The sequence below is a fragment of the Vipera berus genome (genome assembly GCF_964194415.1).
Source record: "Vipera berus genome assembly, chromosome: 1".
In the NCBI taxonomy this organism is placed as follows: domain Eukaryota; kingdom Metazoa; phylum Chordata; class Lepidosauria; order Squamata; family Viperidae; genus Vipera; species Vipera berus.
In genome coordinates this window covers 315,597,423-315,609,565 of record NC_138202.1, presented here as the reverse complement: position 1 = coordinate 315,609,565, position 12,143 = coordinate 315,597,423, and the positions used below count along the sequence as shown (strand labels likewise).

At 35.2% G+C, this 12,143-nt stretch overlaps 1 protein-coding gene across 1 annotated transcript in view; it reads left to right on the top strand.

Moving 5' to 3' along the window:
* Positions 1-276: 276 nt before the first annotated feature.
* HAAO (3-hydroxyanthranilate 3,4-dioxygenase) overlaps positions 277-12,143 on the top strand; it is a gene marked incomplete at both ends in the record, with an annotated part of 28,990 nt that continues 17,123 nt past the window's right edge. The window contains 3 exons of the mRNA XM_081314263.1: positions 277-359; positions 2,600-2,678; positions 10,261-10,344. Coding sequence (XP_081170389.1) covers positions 277-359; positions 2,600-2,678; positions 10,261-10,344 — 246 coding nt within the window. The remainder of the gene's footprint in view (positions 360-2,599; positions 2,679-10,260; positions 10,345-12,143) is intronic.

Genomic DNA, 12,143 nt, shown 5'->3' with positions numbered 1-12,143 from the left:
TATTAAAATTGAACAAATTTCTGTGAGGAAGATATCTTAGACATACGGTACTTTTTCATGTGTGAGTTGATCATTGGCTAAACTCTGGAGATTGCCCTTCAGCTAAGTCATCAACTAAATAACCTTTTGGATCTTAAACACAGCTGAGGAAACTGCACTGTCATTCAGCCATCATTCCAATTATACAGAGACACTCACATACAATAGCATATAAAACGGTTGCTAGACCTCGTAAATTCGTGTACCAATTCCTTTGGTGTATATTGCTATAGAGTCATGGAGGACACACTTGTGAATGTGAAGAAATGGGTAGAAGAAAACAAAGATGCTTTTCTGCCTCCAGTATGCAATAAGCTTATGTAAGTGAGTGCCATTATTATTATTACTACTAATTTTTTTTCAAATATTTGTACAAGTCAAGGATAAAGTTGTTTCTAACAAAGCAATTGATGCTTGATTATAGTCTACTTTTGCTAAGCTAGCCTAAAGGTTGCTTTATATTTGGAAACTTATCAATAAATAAATGACAACTCTGGATTCTAAATTAAACAAAAATCCATAGAAGTACTGTTTTAGTCCAGAAGCTGTTGATATTTCTCATATCAAAATAGTCTATATATTGTACAGATAGTTTTAATTTATAAGTAAAGTATGCATGTATCTAGACTTACACATTCATTTATGATGATGCAAAAATTATTCTTAATTGAGGTTCTGGAGCAAAACTGCCCTTACATACTTGTGTCCTGAAATTGCACATACTTAGGTTTCATGTATTGTATATACAATATGTTAGTGTCTTTCTCACTTCCCATTTGCCAGTTCCTAGGTCTGTCGATATACGTGTATGTTTACAGTAATTCTTTAGCTCCAAATCTAAGTTTTCTGTAACTGTTTTTCAACTATTTGCTAGAAAGGTTATAATCTAGAGTGGAGTATGGAGAAGATGATAAGCTGGTGTTTGAAAGATACAAAAACAAATAGGAAATATCTGAAAGCAAAAGCCTTGAGTTACAAGCTTCTCCTGCCTAAAACTCATATGCTATCTTCTTTTTTTCTACTCATGGACAGCTTATATATTTTACTTATTTTAAACAATAAAAACGAGAACATCCTGTATAAAAATACAATTCATGTACTCATCAACCTGTGTTACATTTATTGTCATATGAAGTTATCAGTTAAATCAGTTTATTTAATGGGAAAAAGAAGTAAGAAATGTATAAATTAATATAAGGTAAAGGTTCCCCCGCACATGCGTGCTAGTCGTTTCCGACTCTAGGGGCCGGTGCTCATCTCCATTTCAAAGCCGAAGAGCCAGCGCTTGTCCAAGGACGTCTCCGTGGTCATGTGGCCGGCATGACTAGACGCCAAAGGTGCACGGAACGCTGTTACCTTCCCACCGTAGTGGTTCCTATTTTTCTACTTGCATTTTTATGTGCTTTCGAACTGCTAGATGGGCAGAAGCTGGGACGAGTAACAGGTGCTCACTCTGCTACGCGGCACTCGGGATTCGACCAGCCAAACTGCCGACCATCTGATCGACAAGCTCAGCGTCCTAACCCACTGAGCTACTGTGTCCCTATAAATATATATTGTCTAAAGATCTAATCAATCAAACAATGATTTTTTTCAGAACAAATGCAAAACAACTTCTATTTTTAAGGGAATCACTAAAGCAAACACATGTTCACATCTTATGTTGCAATGTTATATTCTGATAATAAGCATGTATCATTTCCTTAAAAAGATATACAGTATAAGTTCCAACAAACACAAAATAATACTTTTTGTTGAATTAATGGAATTTTCAAGAAATAAAAGTTGCCATAATAACATTTACTACAGTTCCTCAGTCTTGGGCTGACAGTAACTGCTGTTTGGTTTGGACAACATAGTTAACTGTAGTTAATCAAAAACAGACACATAAGCTTCCAAGTCCCTACATTTATGCCAAAAAAGTTAGTGGCAAAAAAATGCATAAACTAGAGGAAGCATAGGAATGTTACAGCAAAAACCTATATATTTTGCATTGTATCTGAATGAGCCTCCAATGGGAATTCAGTTTAGGTTGAATTTTACTTGTAGATTATATGATTACTTCATTATCTTCACTTACCTGCCTCTGTTCTTTCAATAAGGGTAATACCCCATTAATGCTCAATAAACTAATACAAAAGAAAGAAAACATGGTAGGGTAGATCTGAAGATGGCTTTCTCCCCAAGGAACTTAAAAGCAAAAATTAAATATGGCAAGTATCACATATTGCAATCATTGTTTTCTTCCTTCAAGTTGTCCATGAAAATAAACTTCAGGGTGGAAGTTACTTCTGATTTGAATGGAGCAATGCACCATTAGCAAAACAAAACAAAACCCCCCCACATCCTTCAATTTTCTGAACAGTTTTTAAATACTTTTATCCTTTTATGCCTTAATTTTTCAGTGTTTTATACGGTCACTGCTGTCTATGGTTATTAACATTAAAACAAAATACTTTTACTGTTATATGTCACTTTTTTCTATGCTATGAGAAAGGGACAGCAATGAAACTGAATAAAGTATTTAAAAAGTTGACGCTTAAAAAATACTGTTCTGCAGGCATCACCGACAGCTCAATATAATGTTTGTTGGTGGACCAAACCAACGGAAAGATTACCATATTGAAGAAGGAGAAGAGGTAATGGTTTGGATTTATCTCTTAGTTGTGCGTAATTTTTAAAGCTTAATGTTCTTCCTTGTAAGATTAGAAAAAAGTTTGCTTTTTCATTGGAAAAATATAAATTAAAAAGTTCTGCAATATGACGTACACAACTTGACTAAAATAATTACAAACATTTCACATTAAAGAAACAGAATAAGCAAATTATTTACTTTCCACAATGGAGATTTTATCTAGAGTGGTCTGAAAGATTGGAGAGACAAAGGCAATGAGAGCAGTAGACAACTATTGCTAATGAGGGTTTAAAACAAAAAACTTCCAAGATACCATATAGCAGTGCCCCCCCCCAACCTTTTGGGCATGAGGGACTCGTTTCATGAAGAGGATTTTTGGTAGCCTGGAGGAGCTATGGTTTCGTAGGCTGCCTGCATCCCACGCATGGGGGCTTTGCTTGTCTGCGCAGCCCAGTTTCTGGCATGCCACAACCCAATGCCAGCCCATGGACCGGGAGTTGGGGACCCCTGCCATATAGCTTTCCTATCTTATCAAAACCATTGTGAGATAGGTAGAATAAAATACTGCTTAATACTAAGTAACGGGACTTTTAAAGATGTATCTTTTATGTCCCTGATTTTAAGCATATTTTTTTCCATTACAGAAGCAGTAGCATATGTGTTGTTTTATTTAAATTTGTCACAGTAGGCACGCTAGTAGATCTGGGTAGTTTACAAAGTCAAACAACAAAAAACATAGTTAAAAACACAATGAGATAAGGAATATACATACATACATACATACATAACCAGTACATACATACTTACATAACAGGGATTCTGGGCTAAAGAATAGCAAACAATTGCAATTAGGGCCACACAAATTAACCCCAGGCCCGAATCCAAAGCCAAGTCTTGAGGGCTTTTTGGAATCCCAGGAAAGTGAGTTGCCATCCATATATCTGGGAGGGGGAGGATGATATTCTAAAGGGTGGGGGACATGACAGAGCAGACACGGTTCCTTAGTCCTGTCAAATGACAAAATTTAATAGAGCGGACCAGGAATACAACCACTTTGCTAAAAGATATCTGTTCATTTTGCAGCTTGCTTTTTTTTTCTGTACAAGGTGCCATGGGGCAAATCTCATGAAATGGTGATCCTGTGGCATATTGATGCCTTCTTTAAAGACTGATTTTTTCCTGTTGTTTTTTTTTCCTCTTCACGCAAGAGAGAAAATTCTGGAGAAATTTCACTGGGAAATATAGCATTCTTTCTTTAGTCTCTTCAATTCACTTGGGCACCATGTTCAAAATGTTCAGTTCAGCAGAGCCATTCTTCAAATGACTCAGAATTTTTTAAAAAAAAATCACTTGCAGTTTTGCATGCTTGCTCTTTTGCATGTTATTCTTTTCATTGCTCTTGTAAGCTTATTTCACCATAATCCCACATGCTGCCAGCAGCTTCACTTTATTTATTATCTCTTGCAGCAGCTCAATCAGGCAGTTTATAGCGCAACAATCTTTGGGAATAAAGAAAAGAATGTAGTGGTACCAGCATGCTCTCTCGCTCTAAATCTAGTAAATAACTTCCTATCATCTCATGTACATGTACTTTCTAAATATGTACTTTAAATGTTTATTTTATCATCAGTCATACAGTGCTTGTCCAGAAAGTATATGAAATATAAAATAGGGTTAAAATTTAGTTAAAAAATTAGTTAGAATGCATATAATATAAATATCCCAAGATTAAGCACATAAAATAACATAATGGCAGACATAATTTCTGTTGTATTCATCAAGAGCTCTCAGATGCTAAGATGTATTAAAAGGCTTAGGCCTTCAGAAAATGTTTGGCTTCAGGGACAAAACCCACAAAGGTTTCCCATCTTGATTGATCAGGTTTCTTTGATATTGTGATAAAAAATTCTATGTGCTATCTCCCCTTGTCAAATCATCATAATTGTTACCTCAATTTGAATAAGGTAATCAGACCATCTTTCTCTTATGACTAATTCTAAATATACTGGAATTTGGTGTGTGTATAAGGTTCAGTCATATCACCCGTTCAGTATGCTGTAATAACAGTCCACATTATGTTTGAAGTGTGGAAATGAGGTCCATGTTTATCACTTCTAAATGAAGATGATGTAGATTGCAAGTCTTGTTTGTGGATCTTTGGTCATTCGGGTTTTTCCCCGCGTAGAATTGAAGGTGTAGGAGCATAGAATTGAAGATGTAGAATTGAAGATGTAGAATAGCGTAGAATTGAAGGTGTAGGAGCAACATACAAACACCCGCGAAACCCTCAGAAAACAAGTCTTGTTTATATATATACTGATAGTACCATAATGATTGGTTCCAATTCCTGCCAGTTTTAAAAAGCTATTCTGATTAAACATGCAGATTTGTCAAGAAACATCATTTAAAAAGTAACTTTTTCTTTACAGAATGCTGATATATGAGCTAGATGACAGAAACTTGACCAAAATAATCTATAGATCTGCCCTTGAAATTATATTCTATTTCTGTCAAAAGAAAGAAATTCAGCTGTCTGGGTTTAATTATTTAATTATTAATTATTTAATAATAATGTCCGTTTAATTATTCCACTGTAATAATATAGATTTCCATGGCAGTTTAAAATGTGAATGTCTTCTGGAAAAAACTTGGGGGATCTAGATTCCATTATCTGATGACTCTGGAAATGGTTGACACAGATGGAATTCTTTAATCTGAAACAAGATATTGAAGATGCTAAAGTCAAAAAGGGCACTTGAGCTATTCTCACAAATAAGAAATAATACTTTTGGAATTATTACTTTTGCTGGTATTGCTTCAGCAATTAAAACAATAAAAGCATGAAGTTAGATGCTTGGAGGTAATGCATAGGATCAAATTCATGACTATTGACATGAGAGGCAACCCATTGCAGAAGCAAATTGCTGCTTTTGGCCAGAAGAACTGTCTTGCCTGCATTTGTCCCTTCCTTCACCACTATTCTCCCTCTTCAGTGGTTGGGCAGCAATAGATAACAGTATTCGCTTGCAAACTGCCTCACCTAATTTGCTGGCAAAAGTGATTCCTTAAATCAAGTTGTCATTAGGCAAGGCATAGAATAAAAGGAAGCAGCTCATCATACACTGCATACAAAGACTTCTGGCTGCTGTTCATTAGCCCATTGACAGCAATAAGTATCTTCTTCATTTTTAAAGAAATAATAAAACAAATGGATAATAGCCACCAGTAATATTTAGATTTGCTTGTTTTAGAATACAGAATTCAGAGTCAAGCAGAAATGAGAACTATTGCTTGCATATCTTGCTTATATGCTTATCACAAAAATCTGAATGGTTATTAAAGAATAAGTAGTGATAGATTAGGTCATCTTTCCCCAATTTGGTATGACTCAGCTACATTATATGCCATCTTGCCAATTAGTGAGATGGGAATTACGAAATACTATATATAAACCAATACATCTGCAGGAGTCCAAATATATAGATAGTCCTCGATTTATAACTGTTCATTTAGCAATGTTTCAAAGTTATGATGGCCTCAGAAAAGTGACTTATGACCCATCCTTGATGTTTTGATTATTGCACTACCCCCGTAGTAACATGTTTGCAACTTAGGCATTTGGCAACCAGCTCACATTTACTACAATTGCAGAGTCTTGCAGTCACAATTTTCTACTTTCCCAGTTGACTTCCATCAAATAAAAGTCAATTGGAGAAGGATTCACTTAATCGCAATAGTAAAAATGGTCTTACAGTTGGGTCCAGGCACATGATTACTCACTTAGCAACTGCATGTCTTAGCAACCAATATTTCAGTCCCAATTGTGCTCATAAGTCAAGAACTACCTGTATAGAAGATCCACTGTAGCCAGATCCAGCAGGTGACTGCTATGTTCATCATGTCTGTGCATTAAGTACATCTTTATCCAGAAATCTCCAATCATTAAAGATTAAACAATGTTATTTTTATTTGTGTCAGACAGATTATTATAATGGATGGGTTGCCAAAAGTCTGTGGTAGCATTTGTTATTCATTCTTCTGTTATTCATTCATTCATTCTTAATAATTGAAGCTACTTACTTGAATAGCTGAAGCTCAGCAAAACACTTGCCAAATCAGATTTAGTAATTCAATATGTTATCCTGACTAGCCAGATGGTTAGTTATTTTTTAAGCCATAAATAAATAAACAGAAAAAAGCACTTAGTATTTCTAAAACATGATTTGCCTGCAATTTTTTGTGTATCCCTTAGATGTCAGTATATTTCTTTCCATTCCTTGAACTCTTAAAAACATAATTCAGTGCAATAATGAAATATAAGACTGAAATTGAATGTTAAATTAAACATTTACAACAAAGACAGAACGTTATACAGGGATTAAATTAGTATAAAGGACATAAACATCTAGGCTAATTAAATTTCATCACAAATAGGTCAATCCTCATGAAATCTTCATAAGCAGAAAAAAATAGATTCGTTAAGTTCAAAGTATGTTTACTTTCTCCAAAGCAGATATGAGAAGCCAACTCTTACAGCACTTCTATATAACAAAATGACCAGAATCCTGTTCATGTACAAAGCCATTTTATTTATTTATTCACTATTTTTTTATTTCTTAGATTTTTATCTCACCTTTATTGTTCTTTATAAATAACTCAAGATAGCAAATTTACCTAATATTCCTTCCTCCTCCTATTTTGATCACAACAACCCAGTAAACTGAAAGACAGTAAATGGATCAAAGGCATCCAGTGGCTTTCATGCCTAAAGCAGAACTAGAATTCACAGTCTCCTGGTTTCTAAGCCAACACCCTAGAAACTAAACCGTATACTTTCCCCCCCCCCAACAGATTACATACTACCTTATTAAAAGCCTTTGTACATTTTCATCCAATTCCCCTTTTTAATGACCTACCAATCTATACAATTCATCTACATGTCTAATCTTTCACCGTTTATTTACAAGTTGCTCACTCACTGTGTTTTCCCTATCAAACTATCATACAATCTATGTAACATTTGATATAGTTTAGTTTTTTGGTCAACAACACAGCATCATCTGCATCCAAAAGTACATGTGTATTCATTTCTCTAGCTAATACACCCCTAATGCCATAAGCATCTCTGATACATTTATCCATAAATGCATTCAACATCCAAGGGACATCATCCCACTTACTTATACAAGAAGAGATATACATGCCCACTTGGTTCCTCCTACTTTTATTTAGGAACCGATAGTCTAGATTTTAGCTTCCTTCAGTTTTTTTGGTTTAAAATGAGAGTCTGGAATAGTACATTGACATAACTATAAAGTCCTCTACCTTATGATATAAAGCTAGTATTCAATGATCGTTAAAATTAAAGTGCAATGCAATAAAGTATAAAACTATAGAAAACCATTAACTACAGTAATAAAAAGCACCAAATAACAAATAGCTCACCTCAACAAATTTAGAGGAACCATTTTAAAATATTCGTGCAAACAGGTTTATACTAGACAGTAACATTTTAAAACACTGCTGCCAGACATACCCATTTTAGGTTGTTGTACAATTGGGTCACCATAAGAAAAAAAGTTCCTCTTTCCTTGTAATCCGTATTAATAAATCCTTCCTTTATAGACCATTTTTCCTCCAGTTATCTCTATGTTAATGTTAAGTTTTCCTCTAAATTGGTTATCTAATTTGCCATTTTGATTAAATGAGTTGTTTTACTATACTTAATTGTACCCATTTTAGTTTTAAACAAGCATTCAGAAAAATGGTGGATGAATTGACAGTGATTTAAAACTTTGCATTCTCTTGAATTTATGAATAGCATAATTGGATTTGAATTATGATTATTAATTCCTCTGGTCTTGTTGCAACAGAAATATAAACATGATTAAAATACAGTAATAAGTTAAGGTAAAGGTAAAGGTTCCCCCGCACATGCGTGCTAGTCGTTTCCAACTCTAGGGGCCGGTGCTCATCTCCGTTTCAAAGCCGAAGAGCTAGCGCTTGTCTGAGGACGTCTCCGTGGTCATGTGGCCGGCATGACTAGATGCCAAAGGTGCACGGTATGCTGTTACCTTCCCACCGTAGTGGTCCCTATTTTTCTACTTGCATTTTTACGTGCTTTCGAATTGCTAGGTTGGCAGAAGCTGGGACGACTAACAGGCGCTCACTCTGTTACGCAGCACTCGGGATTCGACCCGCCAAACTGCCGACCATCTGATCGATAAGCTCAGCGTCCTAACCCACTGAGCCACCGCGTCCCTAAGTTACACTGCTATAATTCTATGACTTGAAAGTTAATCACCTTGAATACAAAATATATGGACTTATAATGTGTACAGTATTATTATCTACAATATGTAATAAAATAAGACAAAACATTCACTACCAAACATAAAGGAAGCTTGAGCATTGTCCAAGGGTTGCTTCCTTAAATGAAATGAATTTGCACCAAAAATTCACCTAGAGTTTGACATTTTGACATAAAAATGGAAGATATGGCAGGCCAGTTTTCGTTTGGAAACATATTGAACCTCCTCATTTATTTATTTATTTATTGTTGGAAAGGACAAATGTATTTACATTGCAAATTTAAAACTGAGCCCAAAAACCTTACCCTGAATAGTAAACAAGAATTTTAGTCTGACCCTCTTCTGATTCCAAATTAAACTGATTATTTTAGAAACAGTGATTCAACTATGCATAAAACATTAAAACATAAAAAAGCATTAGCATAGATATATTCTAGTTTGTTATTTATACTCAGCTTTTCATTCATCATGGCATCTCCCACCTGAAGATACAGAAGAACTATGAAACATATTCTTAAAAGGAGTTATTTGAGTAGAATAATTTGGTTACTGCTCCTGCCACTCTTTCTATGCATCAGTGAAGTTGTGTTCCTTCAGCTGGTTATAAATAAATACAGTCTCAATAATTTATTCAGTGAAAAAGCAAACATGTATGCAAAATTTATATCAAACTATTAAAAATGACTTCATATATATAGTACAAATCCTATATATTGCATTTTGCATGAAGACAAAAGCTAAAAGAACAAGTTTCTTCTGATTCCATATATTTATAGAATAATATGTACATTATATGGTACTTTACTTATCTAATCCCATAGTCCCCACTTTCCCTTTGGATCATCTTCATGTTGGAAAAAAAATAGAATTGAACCCTGCATGGGTTTTTTGAGGGAAGACCCATCTTGCAGTTGCTTCCGGAAAGAGCACAATCTACTTGGACTATATAAACTGCAGGGCTGCACATTTTGCTAAAGAAGCTTGATAAAGCATCCACTGTTAAAAATGATTCCTGAGGCATTAGATTATGTCACACCAACACTATGTCACACCAACAAATTGAGAAAAGCTCAGAATGGGCTTATTGTGATATTATACAGAATGCTATATAGAACATTAAGGTGAACCAGGTTCATAGTATGAATAATATTTCCAGGAGCCATAAAGTTTGTTTTAGCCATAAGAGCTCCAGATATGACTGTGCATGAATTTAGGCTACAATATATTAAAACACTGCCATGTTTTTAATCTAACTTTTTCTTCCTTCCCTCACAGTTGTTTTACCAGGTTCAGGGAGACATGTGCCTGAAGATAATAGAAAATGGAAAACACAAGGATATCTACATTAAAGAAGGAGAGGTAAAGATAAATTTGTGTATAAACTAGCAAGCAAATCTCAGAGTGTAATTCTAGTATTTCTCTGTTTTGGTATATATTATTTTCATGTAGTAATGTATTTAATAATTACATGAGACAGTTCAGTATATTTTCCATTTTCCACTTTGGTAGCGCATCATGCAAAAAAATTTTTTGAAAAACTCTGAAGTGTTAAAGTCTATATTATTATTGTTATCATCATTATTGTGAAACTACATCACAATATAATTTTAATTAGCTATTCTAAGAACTTTTTGACAAGTGCCATTAAAAAGATAGCAGAAGGGCTGAAGATAGTAAAGCTAGAATCAGTACTTGGACCATTCAGAATCATTACATGAGCCCTGAGGAGACATTTTCAAGAAAAAAAATGTTTCCAAGATTTTCAAAAAAGGATTGGAAAACTATTTGTTCAGGATACTATAAGGTCTCCTGCCTTGGATAGGGGTTCTACTAGAAGACTGTCACCTTCTAGCCCTATGATTCTATGATTCTGACTCTGAAGGTCGGCCAAAGCCTCTCACCTCAACAATCAGGGAAGAAAAGAACTAAAATTTAAACCCCTGGTGAAAACATATATATATATTTCTAATGCATGTTCTTCAGTAGGCAGATGTGCATGTATGTGTGAAATTTATCTAGCCATGTCATGTCTGTGAAACTTCTCCTGTAAGAAACTTCAGAACACAGATTGAATGTCTGGAGATTTGGGAGAGGCTGGGAGAAGAATGTAATGGAGAACAAACCTAAATAATCAAGAAATAGTAGGCAAGCCCATTGGCAGCATAACTCATAAAAAGCAATTTAGCATTTCAAATTATTCAGAGAGACTCAGTCCCAATGAATTCACTATAAAAGAGAGTGGGGAATTTTACAGTTTCCAAGTTTCTGTATTTGACTGTTTCCAGGTTTCTGTTTCTGTATTTACTCCAGGCTATCTTTAAAGAGTACAGGGACGTGGTGGCTCAGTGGGTTAGGACGCTGAGCTTGTCGATCAGAAGGTCGGCAGTTTGGCAGGTTGAATCCCGAGTGCCGCGTAGCAGAGTGAGTGCCTGTTACTCATCCCAGCTTCTGCCAACCTAGCAGTTCAAAAGCACATAAAAATGCAAGTAGAAAAATAGGGACCACTACGGTGGGAAGGTAACAGCGTTCCGTGCGCCTTTGGTGTCTAGTTATGCGGGCCACATGACCACGGAGACGTCCTCGGACAAGCGCTGGCTCTTCGGCTTTGAAACGGAGATGAGCATTGGCCCCTAGAGTCAGAAACGACTAGCACGCATGTGCAGGGGAACCTTTACCTTTACCTTTACCTTTAAAGAAATCTGTATAATTTTTCTTCTTTGATATGGTTCAACTGCTTGTGGCTTTATGGGAGAGTTGAGATTTATTGCCATGTCTGGTATGTAAATTCTCACATCAGGTATCCTTCAGTCTGTATCTGTGGATTAATTTCTTTTTCCTATGTAAATAATTTGGACATGGTGTTTTCTGTCCATTATCACACAGTTTTCCAGGTGCTTATACGTTGATCTCATTATGATTTGCTCTACGGCTTCCTAATTATTGATGTCAGTCTAATATGACTCTAGGTCCTCAGATTCCCATCCCACTCTTCTTTGATTATATTTTATGTCCTCCAATCATCTGGGCTTTACTTCATCAATTGCAAAGATAATGTATAAGGTTCACCCATAATTCCCATAATACCCTAAGATGCAAATCTTTTGAATATATCCAAAGAAACCTTTTTTTCTATTCTTAGTTTATTCTGACCCTTTGTT